This window comes from Melospiza melodia, chromosome 8, assembly GCF_035770615.1.
Source record: "Melospiza melodia melodia isolate bMelMel2 chromosome 8, bMelMel2.pri, whole genome shotgun sequence".
Taxonomy (NCBI): Eukaryota; Metazoa; Chordata; class Aves; order Passeriformes; family Passerellidae; genus Melospiza; species Melospiza melodia.
This window is the reverse complement of record NC_086201.1, coordinates 13,225,106-13,248,024: the sequence shown is the minus strand read 5'-3', so window position 1 is coordinate 13,248,024 and position 22,919 is coordinate 13,225,106. Positions and strand designations below refer to the sequence as shown.

General features: G+C 39.7%; 1 protein-coding gene across 1 annotated transcript in view; it reads right to left on the bottom strand.

The window, feature by feature from the left end:
• The window catches only part of CNTNAP5 (contactin associated protein family member 5), a 269,119-nt gene that overhangs the window by 141,439 nt on the left and 104,761 nt on the right, over positions 1–22,919 (bottom strand). Inside the window, exon 4 of the mRNA XM_063161822.1 lies at positions 6,160–6,307. Coding sequence (XP_063017892.1) covers positions 6,160–6,307 — 148 coding nt within the window. The remainder of the gene's footprint in view (positions 1–6,159; positions 6,308–22,919) is intronic.

Genomic DNA, 22,919 nt, shown 5'->3' with positions numbered 1-22,919 from the left:
GTAGGAAACAAGCTTTCTGTTCCTCACTTGCAATTAATATTTTCTTTGGCAGGAGCAGCCTGAAGTACTCTCTCTGCTTTAAAAAATGGTCTTTTAGGTAAAACATATTTTTAAACAAAATTGTAATGCATCTTTAACCAGGATATTTCAGGTAGCTTTAAATACTTTTAACTAATATCTTGTACACAACATCTGACTGACATACATTACTTCAATTCCAATTTCTATCCAACTGCAATTTGACACAATTTATGTATAAAGCATCAATTTTGTCGATTGGTATTTTCTATTGTTAATAAAATTATTAAAAATTAAGAATACCAGACAATGAAGAATTTGAACAGAGTTTTATTAAACTACATAACTACTGAGGCAAAGGCACAAAACCAAGTAACAACTTCCTAGTGCCCAAGAAGAAAGAATGTAGACTCTCTCTTTGCAAACCATACATTTCAATGATAAACCAAAGCTATCAGTTTTCTATTTTCTTCTGAAAAATAACTGAGAGGTTCATAGGATCAAGACTTCCCATCAGCAACTGTATTGTGATTCAAGTCAGTAATTTAAGTCACCTTAACTCCATTGAGAGCTCTTTTATCCTTTTAAGCATTAACACTAGTTTCATCTGCTCCTTTTTTAAAAAATAAAAATACTAAGAGCTGGGGGAGAAGGTTTTAACCTTTTTTCTCTCTTTTTTTTTTTTTTTTAGTGAAAAAATTAAAGAGGTCTGCAATTAACAACTATTAAAAGCTCAGAAAATAAAACAGCTGTTAACGATTTGTTACCATGGAAACTATCATGAAAATTTCTGCCTATCAGTATGACAGTTTGTACAGGAGTTTGATGGCACACTTACAAACTTGTAGGGAGCACAACACTTCAATTTGATGCAAAATTCTGTAACTCCATAGCCAACTTAATGCCAAATCAAAAGCAACTGATTTTTTTATGAGACTAAAACTACAAAAAAACTCAGTCCTGGGGAAAATTCACTCTTGAATAAACTAAGACCAACTTATCTGTGATGTCAGAATTATAATAGGCTGTTTCTCTGCATGTGTGGAACAGTTGTTAGTTTAGGAATTATTACAAATACGAAAGTATTCCTGCCATCTGTTTTTAACATCTGAATTAGGTGTTATGAAACAGATTCTTCAGAATTGCTGACTTCTCTCTATTGACACCATGACTGCCAGTTTCTATAAAGGGAATTAAATTCGTAGTTTAGTTCTTGTGAATGTCCCCTAACTACATTAAATATTACAATTTGGTTAAAGTAAATCACAAGTGTCTTATAAAAATGGCTTCATTTCAACACAGGCAGCAATTAGGAAATAGTTTATAAAGAATTTACAGTCTTTGATTTCCAGGGCATTTTGCAACTAAAGTTGATTTTTCTCCTAGCTCTTAAAAACAAAGGTACTGCAGGAGCAAGGATGCCCTGATTCAATGCTGCTCAAAAAGTGCCCCCTTTAAATCTTATTCCTAAGATCCAAGGCTCCAGCCAGTCTAAATTCACACTTCAGTTCTTGTTCTTAACTCTCCATTAAGCCACAGCATAACATGATTTCTTGAAGAGCTCTACTGCTGACATTTACAGAGCATATCACAAAGGAAAACTTGTTTCTGAAAAGCTCTGCTCCACTAATTATCAGTTGTGAGCACATTGGCCAATAAATAGCCCTGAATGAAACGAGAATATGTCAAATAAATGCTAACACTGGCAGCCAAAAGTCATTAGTGGCAGTTTGCATGACAACAAATCGTTGGTTCCTGTTAAAAACAGCCACTCCAGAAAACCTGCTTGGTGTTTGCTTAGTGCTTCTGTAGCCCATATATGTCCATAACCCTCTTCCAGCAGGAGAAGGAGGATCCAAAATGTTTCAAGTCTCAGAAAATCTGCAGCAATAACAGACTAAAACACAACATGCGATTTCATCCTGCACTGCCTGCTGGTGTTCTTACGCTCCTGAAGACAGACTTTACTCATTCTGGCTCTACACTGTCCTCATCAACAAGGCTGTTGGCAGGCTGGCAGCAGCGAGAGCACAGAGCCTGCTCGTGCAGCAATCTGCTCCCAGCAGCAGAGAGGATACACAGCCACACTCAAGAAGAGAGTCCTTCCTCCCTGTGACTTTGGGGAAAGGGAACACTTACTTAACAAAGATTTTCTAGACCAAGAATAACTCTAGGAACAGTTGCCATGTGAGACAGGAATTTTCAGTCTTGAGCTTGCACCAATGAACAGAATCTTTAACTCCTGGCAGAAGGGAAGAGGACAACCCCTGGTCTGAACAGATGCGTCCCCTGGCCACTCACAGCATGGAATGACCCTAAAGCCATCCCACCTCTCTCTCAGACATGCAACCCAAGGATGCATGTGGATGACTACTTCAGAGGTGACTGTTCTGCCATGTAGCTTTATCCCTGTCAAAAATCTCAGCTTCATTTGGGTAAGGAATCATGTGGGTATTTACCTTGTGCATTTGATTACAAACATGACTGGTCAAGGACCATCAGACATTAAGCAGTTCTCTGCAGTGAGTTATTTTCTATCTCATAGGAAGACAAAGGAGAGGATGAAGGAAGGTGGGGGAAAAGAAAAAAAAAAAAAAAGAAAGAGAAAAAAAGAAAGAAAAAGAATCTAGTAAAAATATCATTTAATAAAAAGGCACAATATCAGATCATATTCCCCAAAGCAATGGCAGCAAAGTACGAGAAATCAGAGTTCTGAACTGCAAATGAAGAATTCTGCTCTCACAAGACACCCTGTCTCACACCCTATCATTGTTTCTCCTGTGGTATCCCAGCCTGTTAACTGCACATACACCCAATTCTGCTGATGCACCTTGGGCTGTTAACCAGTTACAGAATATGATCAGCATCTTCAATGCACCTATAAATCTTATCCTATAAAAGCAGTTGTGCCAGCAATTTTCTTTTCCCTTGTGCTAAGCTAACAAGACTTTTCCCAAGTATAAAGATACACTTGTTGCCCCTTGCCACCTCCAACATCAAAAGCAATTGGTTTGCCATTTGTCTGAGCATGTCCTCTGCTGCAGCTCTGCTTATCTGTTACAAATACACTGCTGGAGCCACTGCTGCAAAGGGATAGCAAGGGCTTACACGTATTTCTGCATGGAACTTTCCACAGAACTCATCATCAATCCTTCTCTGAACAGGAAACATTAATGTATGTTTTCAGATCATCATCTCCTTCCTATTTTCAAGATCCTATTTTGAGGATATCTGATGAGATATTTACAGGAGTTTAAAAAATTGTAATCACTTTCATTTAAATACATACTTTCTGAAGAAAGTAAACATTTAGCAGGCTATCTGTGAATTACACTTCTGTGATGGCCTTGGAGTCCTTTATTCATAGGAAATTCAATATGTAGGGATAGGATCAGGTACACTCATAATCTGAAATAGCTTTTCTGTTCAAAACATGTTTTTATTTTTCCAAAGAAACAATATCAACTGGTAGCCAAATAGAGGGTGAAAAGAAAAAGAGAAGAAGAAGAAGAAGAAAAAAAAAAGATAAAAAATGAAAGCTCCTTTGTTTGACAGGGAGACTTGAGGAATAAATTCATAGTACATTATTTCTAGCAGAAGCAATAAACAACAGTAAGTGCCATTCAGCAGCAGCACAGTTCCATCACAGGCTGTTACCCACTCTGGCATCCAGTGCACTCAGCAGGATTCCTCAGCATGTCCTGGCAGAGTGTCACCAGGCAGGTGACCTACAAGACCTGCCCTGTGCCCCCTACTAAACAGCCATCAATGAAAGCTGCACTTGCAAAAGTTAGCACAGGATTGTGTTCCTGGGGCCTCTCAAGCAGAGAATACTGCATAGGAAAGTCCAATACCAAAAATGAGATAACAGAGCCTTCTGCTGCCACAAGACTGTCACATTCACCTAAAAAGGCAGCAGGGAGGCCATACATGGCTCTTACAGATGGATTTATACCAGCTGCTGCTGTTTCTTCTCTCAGCATCCCATCCCTTCTTTCATGTACATATAGATACATGCATGAAGATGATGCACATTCAATACACTTGTTCTTCAATTTCAGTGTCCTCTCTGGCTTGTTCAACAGCCCGTTTCTAGAAACTTAAGCTTTGCAATTTTAATTTTTTTTCCCCAGATTATTAATATTTCTTATGCTACAACTGAACACAGTGGATGAGTCTGTCTGCTATCAACTTTACAAAATGCATTTATGTAGTTGTACACCAGCTCAGGATCTGCAGCAGATATTCTGTCAGTATACACTAAAGATGACATTTTAAAAATGATCAAACATCTTTTGTACAGTGCCGGTGTGTCTGGGTTAGGAGTAGCCAAGTCAGTAAAACTATACAAGCACAACTTGTAGACAGGTATTGCTTGGCATATGCAATTTGCCAGAGAGAAATGTGAATGGCACATTTATATAAATGGAATGAATATTTCAACACCCTGTAAAAGTTTTATGAATCCCTTTATTTCTTTTCTGGCTCACTTTAATCTCATACCTTAATTCTACACAAGCACTTTTATTTCCTGCAACTACAGGGTACAGGACAAAGATGAAGACTTAGATGATAACACAAGGCAACTCAGCCTGCAAGTGATTCTGAAATCTTTGTATCACAGAAAACACAACCACAGTCTGACATGAAAGTAGTGCTCATGTAGTAGATTACATGGACTACTATCAAAAAAAGAAAAAACAGCCACAAAAGTTTCAATCTTCCCAAAGTTCAAGTTCTATTTGTTACACAACTGTTTGGACTGTACTCTTCACTGCAGAGGTCTGGAAGAAGAAAGCTCTTGAAAAGATATTAGCTGGCTGTTTCAGAATTATGTCACCAAAGGCAGTTGATTCTGAATTTCAGCTTTCAGTTTACATGTTCACTTATATACCTGGAAAAGGTCTCTTGCCCTAATGGCTGGGCATCCAGACCAGGTGGTTGTAGGTCAGTCAACAGTGCCTGTACAGGTGGACAAACAGCATCTAGAAGAAGCTGAATGGACGTGATAGACCTACATAGAGACCATATGAATCTTCCTGTGAAACCATGGGAAGCAGTCCTAAGATCAGTGGACAGTGACAAGGCCTCAGAAAATCCTGGAGTTGTGTCTTTGTTCAGTGGGAACATGACTCAAAAAGTTCAATAAACTTCTCTTTCATTTAGCTTAGATGAATTTAGGTTGTCTCCCAAATAGTTTTCATGCTTATTCTGCTACAGCCCATTATCTGTGCGTAGAGGAACAGATAAGGACCTAAGCTAAATTGGGAGATGTACCAGTACAGTGGTGTCACATGATGGTCACTTGTGCCACACCACTCTGAATTTATCAGTAAAATGTTGTTAATCCCCTGAACTCTACACAACAAAATCTCCCCCATTTCCAGCAGCATCTCAAGTCACAAAAATTAACAAAAAGTCACCTGAGAAATAAATATTGGACTTGTTTTTCCTCATGAGTGGACTTCCATTTTCTGCAATGGAGCACCATCAGTCCTTTTGCCTTACATTCAGTCTGTCACAGCCATAGGTCATACATCTGCAGCATTATGACAAGATTTCTCACCAAAACACCCCAAGCCAGCAACATTTACCAGCTGCTCCAAAGCCTAAACACTACAGACCATATCATCAAAGACCATCTCGTCTTAAGAGCGGCCAAAGAAAGCTGTTGTGTAAAGGCAATTAAATCAGCAGATAGGTTTTCTGCACTCTGAAGCTATAAAGTCATCAACTCCAAATACAACCAGAGCTGCAGAATCCAAAGAACTTCACAGATAGGTAACTGGCCGTAAACTCACAAATGAACTGTTTAGGCAAATATAGCACTATAGAGCTCCTAATTAGCCTTGTGACCTTCAGTGGGCAGGAGGTTTTGCAGCATGTGACTGCCTGGCTCTCCCAGAAGCAGCAAATTGCTCTGCAGTGGGCTCAGCCCTGAGGAGGCTCCACCAGCTGAGTGAGATGGGCAGCACATCCCTGGGCAGAGAGGCAAGAGCAACTAATATAAAAAATAAACAATGGCAATGTGTTTCATGTTACATTCTAACTCATAAAACTTTTACTGCACTCTTCCCACAGCACCACCAGCACCAAGTAAAAGCTCTTTGACAAAATGTGGGTTAAGATGCAGCCACTTACTGTAAGAGCAGCCGAAGACCTCAACTCTCAGTCCTATCCGCCCACCAACGTTCCACCTCAGGGGGATGAAGCGCAGGAATCGAGCTTTCACCGAGTGCAGCAGTTTGTGGTGCACCACACTGTCAGCATTGCTGTTCCCCGTGAAAACCTGGAAGGACAAAAAACCTTGGTGAGACATTGAGCAACAAGAGGTGAATGCAGCACTCTGAACAAAGGCTGTGAACTGCCACTCCTCTTCACGATTCTTAGTCTCAAAAATTACTTAAAATTATTTAAATTGATTGTCAAGTTTTCTGCTAAGTGCTGCATCTCTTATGAAGGGAAACAAGGGAGACAGCAGCACCTCAGCAGAGCGGGGATGTATACACAGAGTTACAAAAGCAGGTTGTAGATGGGGATGGTGCTGAAGATGCTGCACAATTTCTCCTAAGCCAGGCTATTCCTGTGCACTGTAATACTCCATCAACCCCTAAAATAAGAGTCCTGTCAGCACAGTGAAAGACGGGGCATGATTTAGCCTTTGGTGCACTCATGGAAGCACTAAATGATAGACACAAGCCACTAAAGTTCTTGAGAGTCTGGGAAGAAGAGCAGGACTTCCAGATACCAACAGAAAACTCAAGCAAGGAACAGGAGGAGATAAAAGCCTGAGTAAGTACACAGGAGAATCAGCGTTTTGACTGTGTTTGCACCCCAGAGAGCTAAAGCATGCAAACATAATAATTTAATTTCTTTCCTTACCTATTTAATTAATTGCCTGCAACAGCAAGCCAAAATTAATGGCCCAAGTCAGAATTATAACTTAGCAAGAGGAAATTCTCTCATGGATGAAGAATGACCGAGGGATTTCAAAGACAAACCTTCAGAAAAACTTCAAGGCTGTATTCCTGCCTGAAGCATTTTCAATTCATCTTTACACCCTTATCTGTAATATTGGCCCAGGAATATCACAGACTTCCTGCAATCCTCAGAACATTTCAGTAATTCAGCTAGAATTGAAATTTGAAGCTAACAGTTTTGTAAAACATGAAAAGCAAAGAGAGAACACAGAAAAACATAATCTCACAGGAGAGCCATATTTGTAAAAGAGGTCCTGCATTTTGTAAGCATAAAATTTCATCACAAAAAGTTGTACCAGTTTAAAATGCTTCTGCATTGGCAGAAAAAAATTGGCAGCATTCACCAACACAATGTAATTGTGAGCAAAATTGGAATAAGCCCATTAAAGCAGACCTACAATTCATTTTGATGGTTCAAGGATGTGTTAAAGAGATTAGGGGTTCATCTCCATTCATTTTTTTTCCTCAAACACAAGCATTCCAACATTTTTCCAAATGTTATTATAGATGGTGTAAAACCTCAAATCTAGCATATTCTTGTTTTACTAAATTCAGAATTCAATTGTTTTATTAGAAGTATATTAAATAAACAATATTCTGGAACATTTCTAAGGCACAATCCTTTGAAACCATACCTTGTTTATTTCATTTCACCTTAAAAACTGTAACTTGGGGAAATTCTCTTCTATATACAATAGGCCTTATTTTCCACCCAGTCATGAATGTAAAAGACCACATATATCTCCCTTCCTAAAACATTCTTTGCATTTCATTGCTGTTATTGCCTGCCTCTGAAGATGAACAATGTTACTGAGATGATCTCTCACAATCCCAGTTACCTCCTTGAAAAACCACCCTTCAAAACATGTGATCATGTGCTGGTTTTGGCTGAAGTGTAATTAATTCTCCTCATAGTAGTTTGCATGGGGCTGTGTTTTGGATTTGTGCTGGAAACACCATTGACAATACAGAGATGATTTAGTTATTGCCAAGAAGTGCTTGCACAGAGCCAAGGACTTTTCTGCTCCTCATCCCAGCAGGGAGGAGACTGGAGGGGATGGGAGGATGGGAGGGGTCACCCCAGCTGACCACAGGGATATCCCATCCCATTGGCAGCACACAGAGCTGGGGAAAGGACAGCGGGATGTCCAGAGTGATGGAATTTGTATTCCCAAGTCATCATTACACGTGATGGAGCCTGGATGTCCTGGGAATGGCAGAACATCTCCCTACCCATGGGAAGTGGAGAATGAATTCCTTGCTCTGCTTGCAAAAGTGTGAGTGGTTTCTGCTTTACCCATTAAATTGTCTTTATCTCAACCCATGAGTTTTCTCATGTTTAATCTTCCAATTCTCTCCCCCATCCCACAGAGGGAGAGTGAGCAGCTCTGTGGGGCTCAGGTAATGGTTGGGGTTAATCCATTACAGATCTGTAAAATTATTTCTATTAGGAGCTTATCAGGCTGAAAAGGGGAAAAATCTGGTTATCCCAGTTGTCCTCACAGCTTTGCTTTTCCTATACCTCTAGCTCTGAACTTTTTATGCACAAGATCTTGTTTTCTACAAGTATGATATGACAGTTAACGAACCTCTCATAAAATAAGCTATATTTTTTTTTAATGGAGATTCTTGTTGATGTTAATTAAAAGTTAACCAAATATAGCAGATATGTTTTGAGGAGTGGAACAAACAGAAGTTCTATATGTCCTGATGTTACTCATACTGCTTTTCACATAGGAGCCAATTTCAAATTCCAGCAGAGAGTCTTTCCTAGATTTTTTTTCCTTACATTTCAAGTGAAAAATCTTGTTCTTTTCAGAACAAGAATCTAATGAAACTGTCAGTAGAGACTGCCTCACAGTCGTAGCTGTGGCAGTCCCCACATTTTTAGTAAGACACTTATGGATATATAAGATGCATAAAGGAGACTGTTGTTTTCTGTTTGTTTGCTCCAAAGGCTCATGTCCTTGGAGCCCTGTGATTATGTAAATGTCTCACCTTTAATAAGATAAAAAGGAAAGAAGAAAAACAACAAAGGGGGAACAGAGGGTTTCCAGTCCTCCCAGTCGTGAAGAAAAGCTTAAAACACAATGACTAGAGTGAAAGTGAAGGTGAAAAGTAAGAGACAAAAGAAGTAGTACACCTTAATGCTGTGAAACAAGCTGGGAGGGACCAGCAAACTTTAGGGACTGTCTGTGCATCAAGGAGGTTGTAGTTTTGCCAGGGAAAAGATTCACAGCTGTATCACACCCACTGCAAGCTGATCTCGCTGCCCACCCACTGCCATCTCTGCTAGGGATCTTCCCTCAACACCTCAGCAAGAGCCAGAATTATTCACATCCAGCCTCCGGATCAGTTAGTTCACTCCAAACCTGATGGGCAACTATGTAAAAACATCCCTCCCACACCAAAAGAGCCACACTGGTAAAAATAAATTATTCAGAGGTCCAATACCACTCTTAGAGCACTTTTTTTTCTCAAGTTCCTCTAATAAGTAAAGAGCTAATGACCCTTTTAGAGAAAAGAAATCCACAGGCAAAGCTGTACCCATTGATCTGTGCCTATGAGATGGTTCTGTGTGCTGCTGGCAGATCCCTGCTTGCTGCTACCAACGGGGCATCACTGTGTGTGTGCCTTCAGGATTGCTTTGATTTTCCTTTCCAACTCCCACTGCTATACAGATCACCTTTTGATGCTTTATGGACCACCTGTGGGCTGTAGACCATTGATTGAATAATACCAATTGCCACAGACGGTCACTGGAAAACTTAAGATCCACAGCTGACACAGAAAAAATCCATCCATTTAAGGAGATGAAAGTAGGATGCAGTACCAGATTTCACAGCCCTGGAGGTTCAAATATTTATTAACAGTAAACCTATTGGTGAGAATGGCAGAAGTCCTCTTGAGAAATGGCCTCTATTACAACTTGTTGTTGATAAGGATTAATTCCCAGGACCAAAATGATGAACAAGTGCAGAAAACAAAGCACTTGCATTTCCCATGCAACACAGTTGCTCTGGGAGGGAGCACAGCCCCTCAATCTGTGTCTTTTAACAAGCCCTGTAAACACAACAGATAGATGATTTACATGGGAAATTCTGCCTCTGGCATTCTATGGGGCTTATAAATCAAAGAGCTCCATTAGTGCCAGATTTTGCCACTAGCTTCTTGAAGGCAAAAGCTTTTCCCCAGTGCCAGCGGCCACAAGGTTAACAGCTGGCCAGGGCTGCCCCTCGGACCAAGCTTGTTCCACAATGCCTGGCTGCACGGGGCTCTGCTGTGACACAGACCACGGCAGCACAGTAATATTTTATGAGGCTTTTTTTATGAGCCAGCAAAGGCATGAAAAGGTGAGGGGAGAGCAGCTGCAGTGGTTTGGAGCAGGGTCCGACCGGCTCAGCGCTTCCACTCAGGCAGCAGCAGTCAGCACGTGGGGAAGGATGGCAGAGACAAGCAGACACAGTGCTCCTCCCAACGCTCAGCTCACCTAGTTCATGGGTTATAGTGAAAAGGAAAAAATGGAATTCCAGTTTAAATGAGAAAGAAAATTTTGAAAAGAAGCATAAATCTCAAAACTGCTGTTGTTGCCTGGAATTTGCATGGATGAGTCCCTCAGGAAACACAATGATTCGACTAAATGGGCTATTTTCACAACTCTCCCATTCAGAGGGATCCCCAAAGCTTTTCAAGGGCGGTTCAGGAGAATGTCACACAACTGTGGTGAAATACAGCAGTTGTTTGATAACCATGAAGACACATATTGGTTTCTTTACCTCATGCATTAATTCAGAGCTATGCCAAATCATACCAGTGAGACTCGACGAGCTTCAGATCATCCTTTGGCCAACCTCTTAGACTGGTCTCCACCTCCCAACAGACAAGTGGAAATTGGGGGCAAGTGTCTGCTCATGAAAGCCCAGTTAATCCGAAAGATAAGACCAGATGCAGGACTTTATCTCAGCCTCCCCCTGCATGAACTCTCTGCACATAAAATGGCAACTTATTTACAGACTTGCAGAAGGTGCTTCCCATAAGGGCTCTGCTGAATACATTCTGCTCTCCCACTTTGTTAGACAGGTAATGGGATGGGCTCAAAATGAGTATGCAAGCAGCAACCCCTGCACAATCCTCAGCCCTGCATGGTGAGCAGGCAGGCCTGAGGTTAACTACCTTCTAGGAGAGATATTTTAAGACATATTGAAAACTCTCATTTCTGTCCAAGTAACTCTTATGAGCTGAATTGAGGGGAAATAAATAATCAGATTATAAATGTGCAGAGGGCATACAACACAGATGTTAGCAATTTACAACATTTCAACCTTCAGTAAAAGAAATACAAGCACAGAAAAGAGCACTCCACCTTCAAATTTCACCTGTGACATCAGAGTGTGCCGTCTCCAGTGCCTGAAGAAAAAGGACAAGAGGGCACTTGATTCGAGCTATCCAGAGCTTAGTGAGGGAACCAAAGGGAGACAAAAAGCAGCTAAGATGGTCATAAATCCCAGAACGGCAGTACTTATGAGCAAAACAATGTCATTCTCCCCTTTAAACTTCCATAGCCAGATGAGAAAGATCACGAGCTAGGAGTGATACAGAACTTCCTGGGAACGGCTCCCAAGTACTTGAGTGTACATGCACTTCAAGGAAAGAAAGAATTTTCAATGAAGAAACAACAGGAAAATCTGAAAGAGGAAGGAGAAAGCATTGCCTAACTTTTCACATTTTTCAGGCTGAAACAAACTCTGACTTTTATCTTCTCCAAAATCAATGGGATTTCTGTTCTGTTATAGTTTGTGCTACCTGGAATACAACTCAGTGGGGTATTGGGTGTGGGTACTAAATTCAGGTTTGGAGTAAGCCAGTGACTAAAACCAAGTTATGGCAGGGGTCCTAGGTCTCTGCTTGTATGTGCGGAAAGAGACCAAGGGCTACCATGACAAGGACACAATAAACACCCCATATGGAAACTCAGCACCCTCTGATTTTAGTGGGATGCTACAGGGTTTCTTTTTGCAGAAAAATTATACTTAATCAGTGTTTGCTACCTGCACCTTAGGCAGGTTTGTGGCTACAAATTTCTCCAACAATGAAAATTAAAAAATACATTTAGTTTCTGCTGCAAAACAAAAGTAACTGTCAGTTCAGGCAATTGTAGAAACTTGCCTCTTTCACCTCAGCTCAGCCCTAAAACACAAAAAGATATAAAAACTAAAACATAATTTCAAAGTCTAAATATTTGGGGTTTTTTCACATTTTACCATTTCTGCATCCTGTGAATGCCAGTGGCGAAAAACGTTGCTTTGCTTATGTAATGGAAAAAAGTCCTGCCTAACACATCAAGGCAGAACTGTTAATATCTTGTCACAAAGCAACACAGTGAAACTGCTTTGCTGTCATCTCCATCTCCCTGTGCCCAGAGTGGGAGCTGCTAAAAGCTCCTCCTCGTTTGGAGGGTGAGTTCAGTGCAGCTGCCCAGCTCAGGAGTTCACAGCAGGACCTGGCCCCAGGGAGTTGTTCTCTTTCAGCATCTGGCCTTAAAAAAATTATTTTGATGTTAGAGGGGGCCAGACCATGGGGAGAAGGAAAGGATGACAAGGGGGACTGCTCAGCTCCTTTAAGAGCTGATGTTTAGAGCCCTGTTTGCAATACCACAGAGCTACATTTGGTACATGGATGGCAAACCTAAGTTCTTTGTTTTCCCACCTCTCTTTCTCAAAAGGCAAGTTAAATTTTCTTTCAGTATTCTTTCAAACCTTCGGCAGAAACCAAGTAAATTTACTTGGAGGAACTTGTCTGCTTAGGAGAGTAAATGGGAGGTTTTCCCACCAATTTAAGCAGGTTTCAGCCTGAGCTCAAGAGAAAACAGCTGTCAGCCTCATCCAGGGGCCAAAAGCTGGAGGGCAGGTTGTGTCCACTTAGCACATCAGTCACCTCTGAGCATCTCTTTCCACTTCATGTCTCTTTCCTATAAATGCACCATAGTCTTCATGACAAAAGGTAAACAGTTATTTCTGGTTAACAGCCTTCTGAGCTGATTAGCCTGTGTCCAGACTCATGCTTCAGCTTCCAGCTCCAATACTATGACTCAAGCCAGTCTCAACCCTATTCTACCTTCATAAAGAGAAACCTCCTTTCTGCTTATGTTTCTTCTTTCCCAACAGCAGCTACATTTTTCTTTGTGAAACACCCATTCTTGACAAGAACTTCAGAAATAATATCCCCTGGCACACTGTCAGACAATAACCTCAGAAACAATATCCCCTGGCACACTGTCAGAGCTGCTATTAGGGAGGAGCAGGGGGAGAAAGAATAGAAGAGGCACCTGTCAAAATTATCCTCCCATAACATATTATCTGAGGAAGTGACAGCTCTCCATCTCATCCCTCTACCCCCTGATGGAAAAAAAAAAATTCATCTACAAAGAGGTAGTTAAACTTCCCTACACAGCAAGGATTAAAATGACTCCTGATCAAGCAGGAGTCCTACTGGGAATGCATTACACTTGTTACTTACTGAGGGCTGACTGCTGTGCTCCAGCAATGCAGTGTCCACCTGGGCTCCCGAGCATTATTTGGACACCTCTGAGCTACTGGCAGTTTCTGTACAAGTAGGGGAGAGGAGATGCAGTAATGTGTCCATACTAATTCATCACTTCCTTAAATGATCTGCTCAAGTGAGAAGGTTATTTGCTGCTAATCTAGCCCATTACACTGTGTTCATACCTTTCTGTCTGGTTAGCTGCTTTCCAAACACAGGAACAAATGCTGTTAACAACATCATTAACATCAGATAGATGACTGCCCAAAGTAAACTACATTTATATAAAGGATGCTGCTTATTATCTTTCTCCTGACAGTTGGTAGAACTAATCACACTGTTTCCAATAAACCCCATAATTTTTACATCATCAAAATATTTTGCAAGCAAAAAAATTAAAAAAAAAAAAAAAAAAGAATAGCCATTGAGGCAATCTATATAATATTCTTTTCTAAAAAAGTCTGTATCAAAATGAAAAAGTGTCTAATTGTGACATTAAAAACATGAAGTTTCTTGGGTTCCTTAAGGGCAGTGAAACACTTCTATTTAGACCAAAGAAAATGAAACAAAATATTGGAGAACTTTTTAATGGTTTGCAAATTTTTTCCCCTGTTCTGATTTACCCCAAGAAAATTCTAATTTATTTTATTGGTTTGTTCCACACCACATTTCTATACTGAAATGGACAGTTTGAGCTTTAAACAGTTCAAATTAGTGTCAATCTGTTTCCAGAATCTGCCAAACTGTACCTTGGCAAAGTCTGAGATTCTGCAACTGCCAGAGACCTTTCCCAATAGGCGACTTGGGTACAGTGATCTCTTTTGAAGAAAAGCAAATTTACCAAATGGATAATACACAAGCTACATCACTTGACCTCAGGATGAGAAAATGGTCTGTGTCTTCTTCCATTTCCTCATACAGATATAGCCCAAATGCCTGATCCAATCTGTAGTTGGGCAGGTTGCCCTTCTTCTTCCCAGCAATGAACAAAGTGCAATTTCCTTACTGTGCTGAGACACCCTTTGCATACATATGTGAAGCTGCATCTCACAAAACTGTATTGCATTCATGGAGAATGGATCCCTACTTTAGATTTCAGAATCAGCTTTGTCTTTGGAGCACCTGGAGGTGAAGCTGTTATCGCTGTTAATATCATCCCTGCTACATAAATAAATAATAATAGAAGCAAGAAGCAAGCAGCAAAATTAAACCTGTAAATTACAAGTCTTAGCTTAAAGTCGGCAGCTAATTCCTGCTTCTGTTAAGCCTCCTGCACTTTATCTTAAAGGCAATCCTACATAAAGATAGTATTTTAAACTAAATCACAACAAGGATAAATATTTCCCTAGTACCTTGACTACATTAACCTTAGCCAACAGACTGAAACTGCTCTTCTGCTGCCAACACTAATCATAGATTTCAGCTGTTCTGCATAAATCTCATGGAGACCTTCATGCTTTACATTAAATTAGTGGGATTAACAATGCAGTGAATGTGTTTATGTCTGGCAGTGTTGGGGGAACTCTGGGAACCTTCCCTGTGTTTAGCTTCATCAAAGTACATTTAAATAGCTGGTGCTGTACACTCAGTATCTCTCTGGTTGCAATTTGCCAGACGGATCCAGCAAGATGACACCAGAGAGGTGTTAGTTGTTCCATGCAACAGTGACCCCAGATGAATACTGTGCTTCATTATCTTACATTATTTCACTGTTATAAAGTTTCATAGCATTTGCATTTGGATCAGTAAAGCAATATCCTGTGAAAGAAGAAAAAAAGGTAGGCTTGATTTTCTCCAGTGTTCTATAAAGCACTGAAATGCAGGTGCCTGCACACATATTTCTTGTTATACCCTTCCTCCCCCCTGCCCTATAGCAACTTCCATAAGGAAGAAAAGACAGGTTATAGTAGTAGGCAACTCCTTTCTCAGGGGACCAGAGGGTTCAGTACTCTGGACAGATCCTTCTCCTATGAAGCCTGCACCCTTCCTGGGGTCAGGGTTAAGGACATCACCAGGAAAATTCCCAGCCTGGTACGGCCCTGAGACTATTACCCATTACTGCTCTCCCATGTGGGTGGCAATGAAGCCACAATCCCACCCCTCAGAGCAATGAAACCATGCTCAAGTACATCAGCCATTGTCTTGGCCGAGTGAATTACATAAATTTGTCTCTACCACAGGAGGGCTAAATTTAATTGACATACTTTCCTCCTACAAAACTGTTACTGTAATGCTTGCAGCATCCTACATTTGAGTCTAGTCATTGCACTTTCACATTGAGGTCCATCACCGAACCACATTAAATTAATCTTGAGGACACTAAAGCAACTTAAAGAAACCACATCTCTTCCTCCTGCAATAAAGTAAGATGAGCTTTTGCAGCATCTTGGCAGGCAAATGTGCAATGTCTTCCAAATGCATGTCTACCCATTAAGTTTCGACCACACATTTCATTATGCCAACCACACCAAACAATCCTCAGCAGTAGGCTCTGAAGATCATGATGTTCTCTAAACTATAGCACAAAAAAAAAAAATTAACTTTCTGTTAGTGATCCAAGGAGGAGGCCTGAAATTGTGACTCTGAAGTGCAATTTTTTTCTGGCATACAAATAACACCTGTTACTGTTGTTATGGTGGGACATATGGAGTTGTGATACACTTGGCAGGCCCAAGATCACATCAGACCATCAATAAAAACTGTTCTACTACTTTTATTTTAAAAATTAGAAGATTATGGGAATTTCTCAGGGAGTTTGAAATTTCAATGCTTGCAAAAAACAGATTTTGAAATGAGCATTACCCCCATGAGGATGAACACAAGAGAAGGAAGGTGGAAACAATTTCTTTCAACAAGAGGAGTTTCTATGCAATAAATGTTTCTGTAAATGTGCAAGCTGTGCATCACACTGGACTGTCCCTAAGACCTTTGATAACAGTTTCTGTCATGTCCTTTCCCCAAGGAGGATCATCCTAGAGAACCTGTTTCTGTCTAACAGCACAGTATGTGATGCTGCTCTTTGTAAGCTGCCCTTTTTCCTTTCACTTCCATACAGTTCTTCCTTAAATCATAGCTAGGCAAACACTTAAAAACTAGAAATCTCAGAAGCCTCTCCAATGGTGTCAATACTTCCCATTAAAGTATGGCAAAAGTGGCGGGAGTTGGGGTAGGGGGGAAGTATGGGAACAGAGGAGGGAGTTGAGGAGAAAGGAAATCAATAGCTCCTTAACAAGCCCTTCTCCTGAGGTGTGAAATCCAGCACACAGGGCTCTTTTATTCTTTTTATCTCCTGATCATAGGTGAAAGAAAGGCTCTATGAATAGGATCCATGAAAGAGCTCGTCTTTAGAACAAGAAATAAGAACACCTAACACATCTTTTGCAAATATTAAGATGAAGGCATTGTGCTTAAGGTATTTTTCTTTTTATCCTGAAAGCAGTATGAGTAGCTACACCTTGAAAAGTAGCAAAGAAGGGAAGAAAGAAGCAAGTGTTTTTAGACAATGCAACCCACAGAGAGGAAAATTAACCTATTACAAGATTTCCTTTCAAACCCTTTGCACACAGTGAGGCCTGAATAATAAGCTGGGCTAGGATGTACATTCACAGTTCAGTCTTCAAAGATGAGCTGGTTCTCTGGCAAACAGAAGAGAACTGTGCAAATATACAAATTTAACTTCTAGTAAAGACACTGATATACCCTCAAGTGCTTCTGCATCAATGCTACAGTCTCATGCACATTTGAACTCACCAAGTTTCTGCAGTACAGCATTAATGAATACCTGAACCAGTACCCACGTGGAGAACACACAGCTTTGACAGAAGTTTCTTAAAACACCACTAAATCAATGCATTATTAATAAAGGAAAATGCAACAATTCTACAGGCTCCCTGATCATTTATTTTATGGTATCCTTGGAGAGTGTCAGGTTAGAATTTTCAAAGAGTCCAGTTTCTCCCCATACTGGTGTTCATGTGACTTCCTGAGGAATAGATTGTGCTAAAGTCCATTGATTACTCTTGATTACAGGAGAGAAATGGACAAAATGCACTCATTTTAACCAGGAAAGCACAGCCTCAGGAATTTTAGGCCAAGCCTGTCAATACAGGTGTCTGTGGTTGTGTCAAAGGCACATGTGCTAACTCTGGAAGTGTAACTAACCTGGCTTATGAAAACACAACCCAGCAGACATAGGGGTGGAAAGCAGGAACATCAAGGAGGCAGCAAAGGGGACAGAGCTTGTAAGGATGCAGTGGGAAACACCTTTGGGTAAAAAGAAAGGTGCTATGTTTAAAAGAAAGGTTAGAAGCCAATAGGGACAATGAGTTACTATTGACCACTCTAACATCCATATGGATTGAAATACTTCCACATTATTGTGTTAGGTCTGGGTTACCAAAAACATGACCACATGATATTATTTCACTAAGTGGTAGATAAGGCATTAAGGGAAGATCCAAGACTAGAGAAAACAGAGAGAAGTATTTGTCATCTCTGAATAGGGAGTGTAATTGTCCTATCACTTTAAACTCCAAATTTTAGAAAACAGAAATGTGTAATTGCTGGAGTTGGCAGGCTAGGTACCCAACACACAGACACAATGTGCTCTTTAAACTTAACCAGCACTCAGGATGAAACCACTGCTATTGAGGAGCTTCTCTGCAATACTGTCCACACAAAATTGTAATTCAACACACAAATGCAGAACTACACACAAACCCAAAGTGTTATTTTAAAGCAGAGATTAACTTCAAGAAACAAAAATCATAAAACCTAGGGTTTGCTAGTTAGAAATTAAAAGTAACAACAGGATAAATTATTTTGAGAACCATATAAGTATTTTAAAGTTATCATATTGGAGATTTAAAATAAATCAAAACCACTTATGCTGACAACAAATTTCTTTAAAAGGAAAGAAGTAAAAACCATCTGGTAAAATCAGAGGCTGAGAAGCTATTTGAAGTAAGAAGCCTTTCCTCTAAAGGGGTCACAATTAAAGGATAAAAATGGAAATTATGATCATCTCTGTAAGTACAGAGTACCAGCTTAATACAGAACTTTAAAATTTCTAAGTAATTTGATAAACTGTACAAGAACCAGTAATAAATACCTTTCTGAACATGTGGTAAGAAAAAAAAATTGATAAAAATGCTGCAAGCCATTTTCATGAGTGCAGAGTACAGGATACAGCTTAGGGTATTTCCAACTCTTGGCTCTTTTTCAATTATGGGTGAGAAAATTATTTTAAATTGACATATCTAATTAGTAAATAAAATAAACAGAGAAAATCCACTAAGATCAATTAATATTCTTCCACAATTTAGAAATTCAGTATAAAATTGCTCAACTACTGGCTGTGATGGCTATCCTATCAATGAAATGTAGTTCATTAGCAGAGAAACAGAAGGTGGCAAATGTAGGAGCATGTTTTAAGAGGCTTTAAGACAGACTGTGGTACCCACTTACAAATAAATCCATAAATTAGGAGAAATTATTTTAAAAATCAGAATAAACAAACAAGCAGATCATTGTATAATGGCTAAAAGACATCTTGTTTTTTAAGAGGAAATACAGACCTTACAAATTTATTATTACCCTTCAGAGAAATCAGTTTATGGATTGATAATGATGCTATAATTAATACCATGCACTTGCACGTCCATCAACTTTTGTTGAAAACAGTGAAAGAAGAAAATCAACCAAGCTCATATATGCCAAAATAAAATGTGCATTTTAGGGGATCTATTCTGATCTATGCTATTTCTGGCTTCCTAAATGTCATATCAAAGAGAACACAGAATACAGAGAACCAGCACAACTCAGTGATAACACAGAAGTTGTTGCCTTGTGAAAATAAAGACTGACTGAAAAGCTGCACAAGGATCTGATTGATATGGAATGACCAGGTAGTAAAATGGAAAATAAAGAGCATCAGAAAATGCAAAGCACCACACCACATAGACAAAATCATCCTCACCACACCACCCATCTGAAATAGCTTGGAAATCTGCTACTGTCATTCAGGAATCCTGAAGCCTTGTAAATTGCTGGATGCAAACATCAGCTCTGGACCCAAAAATGGCCAAAAGCCCAAAGAGGTTTTTAGGAATTGCAAGAAAAAGAAGAGAGCCAGCCATCCAGAAAGCACTGAAATTGCTTTATATATTAACAGTTATGCGACCCCAACTTGAAAACTGTGATGCTTTTGTCTCTCCCTTTCACAAATATATAGTTGAATTGGAAAAAAAATATAGAAAACAGCCATAAAGTAGGCCAATGATATAAAATATCTTCAGAATGTTGAAAGATTAAACAGACTAGGATTTTTTAGCCTGAAAAAAATTATGTCTGAAGTAGAACACAACATGGAGCTATAAAATCATGAATAACAGACATAGCAGGAGATTGGGGAATTATTATTCATGTTTACTAGAACATGAAAGCCAAATACCCAACATAATTTTCAGAAAACCTGTGGACCCAGTAGATTTTGTTTTAATAGGGATTTCCAGATGTGTTTTCTTGTCAGATTTCTAGGTCTGTCTATATGAATTGTCAAATCTATTGCTAAATTTTACTGATCTCTTCATCAAACCTCTAAAGAAAAAACAAAACCTCAGAAACCACAAAACTAATAAAACATATAAGCTTTTAGATAAAGGAGTATATTGAGATTCATAATTATTCAGTGTCTCAAAGCATATGCTGACAGAAGAGTTGAAAAACATCTATTTCTTTTCTCCCAGTGAAACATATTAGGGAAATTTCTTATTTGAAGCTGGTGACATTTTGTAGGAAACTGTGAATAAATGAAAAAAAAAAAACTGCAAAAAACCCAGCTAATTTTATTTGTGAACTATTTATTCATTGGCTTATTTTCCAATAACTATACTGAACAGGAGAACTCTGAAAAACAATAAAAATTTAATTTAATTTCAAAGTTTCTCTTTGAAAAATGTCACCAAAAATGATCCTTTTCCTTGAACAAAAAAACTTAGTACTGACACAGGTAATTTTTCAAAGGGAAAGTTTATCCTTTATTTGACTAGTCAGAACCAGGGATCGTAACTGCAAAGTTTTCTGGAAATCAAAGACAGACCTGGTATCATGGTCCATCAGTTTCCTTCTCCTCCCTCCTAGCCACCCAGCCTTACAAATTCTATCTCTTAGGGAGATTCAGTATCTGAAAGGCACATCAACACTACTGAAAAAAAAAAATTGTTAGTGCTCATTTTAATGACATCCTAACTTCTCAGAATATGTGTATTACTTTAGACATACATTTCTGCCTCAAATTCATCCAGAATTAAAGAACTGAAGATTATTACTTGAGCATTTCCAGACAGTCTTACCAAAAAAAGAACCTTTATCTCTGGGCTGGACATATCCTGCAGGTGTCTCTGCTGGGAGTGAGGGCGGGGGGATTCACCAAAAAGCTGTCAGCAACCTCAGGAAACCAATTTGCCCAGGTGTTCCAGTTTCCAGCAGCATTTTAGGCCTTTATGCCAGCCAACGTGCACAAAGCCAATTGTGAACATCTCAGCTCCCCCATCTCTGGAACACTTTAATTATGCAAGCAGCCAGACAACTCTTCCTGCAACACCCACCCTATGTCCTTACATTGGGACAAACCAAAATACTGCCCCATCAGAGAGAGCAGAAGGGGAGAGGGGCTGCGTGGGGTGGGGAGGATGCACGAAGATTCATCCATCATCACCACCACATTTTGACTAAATTGATGCTACAAAAGCAGCACCTTTCTTTAATACATCTAATTTATGCCCTTGCTCTGCCATGGCTTAGACAAGTTCAGCTGCACCCTAGCAAGGACAATCACTTATTCATCCTCTGAGTCTCCAAGATGTAGAGCTCTATCTCAGCCACCAGGAAGCACTTCTCTGGGCAGCTCTTGGGGATTTGCTTCTCAAAGCAAATCCAAAGGGTCTCAATCCAAACACTATTTCCAGTTCCAAATCCAAACAGATGGAGAGGGACAAACTGGGGAACACTCCAGGCATTACAGCTACACTACCAGACTCCTCTGCCCAGGGGAGAGCAGCTGGCAGAAATCATGAGGGCCAGGACATGCTCCTCATGTTCATGGGAGCTCCCATGAGCTATAAGGAAAACAGAACTGAACGCTTGAAGGGGATGAACTCTTCTTTCTTTCCTTTTGTACCATAAAGGTAGATAGAAAAGACCTTAGGTCTATGCCTAAGGTCACCCTAAGCATTAGTTTTCATCACAGATGGGCCAAAAATCACTAACTCTGCCCCTCCTTACCATAATAACCTAAGGCATAATCAGATCACCCCAAATACAAACTGCTTCAAGCCCCTTCATGTGCTGCATAGAGCAAGTTCCATGCCTGGTGCTTAGGAAAACATGTGAGTTGATCTGTGCCCCACTCTAGATGAAGGCAATAATGACACAGGGCCAGGAAAACCTACCTGTGAGCTTTGACAATTAAAGTATATTAAACTGAAGTGGACTTGAAAGATTTTGGACCCACTGGCTAACAAATGTTATAACTAAACCTAACTTGTGCTGATGATCCTATTAATTATGTATTATTTATGTATTAATTTCTCTTTCAGTGAGCTTGATTAAGCCATTCCCAGCCTGAACCACCATAAAACTGAGAGACTGCAGTCCCCCTAGACAAATAGGAAAGGCTTTCCAGCTGACTTGGAGGTCTCTTTAAAGGAGAGACAGAACCATTTGATAGCTTTGCTCTGTCATGATTTATTTGAGGCTAAATCATAGCCTCCAATCAAGGCTCCACCAGGAACTTCACTAACCATCTTTATTTATCTCTTGCACAATCAACCATTCCTAACTGGATTGAAGGTGGGTTGAGCAATCAATCTTGTTAATTGCCTTCAATCAATTAAAACAGATTTCTGTTATTTCAAGCAGGAATGCTTGGTTTTGTTTGGTTTTTTTTTTTCAACTCAGAAGTAAAATGTTTTATTTATGTAAAACACCCTAAAAAACTCAATCTTCTGTTGAATAAATCCTGCATTTGTGAACAGAAAAATAAAATTTATGCCCATATAATGCAACAGGATTGAGAGGTAAATGAATTGAAGAAAAATAGAGGCAATGAGAATGTTTAAAACTGGGACTGAGTCTTTTAACTCATATGATTTTATATGTCTAGATGTGACTTTTTATGACCCTATCTTCATTTCTGCAGCTTTGGCTAACACATACTCATCCTGCAGACCTGTAAGCAAAGGGTTCTCCATGGTGACCCAAGAAACTGGAAAGGGCTGCACCATGACCTGTGTTTATTTGTTATGCTGATGCTACAGTGGCTCTCAAATAGCCACTTGGACTCCTGCAAAAGACTAACTGCAATATAAACAAATCCAGATG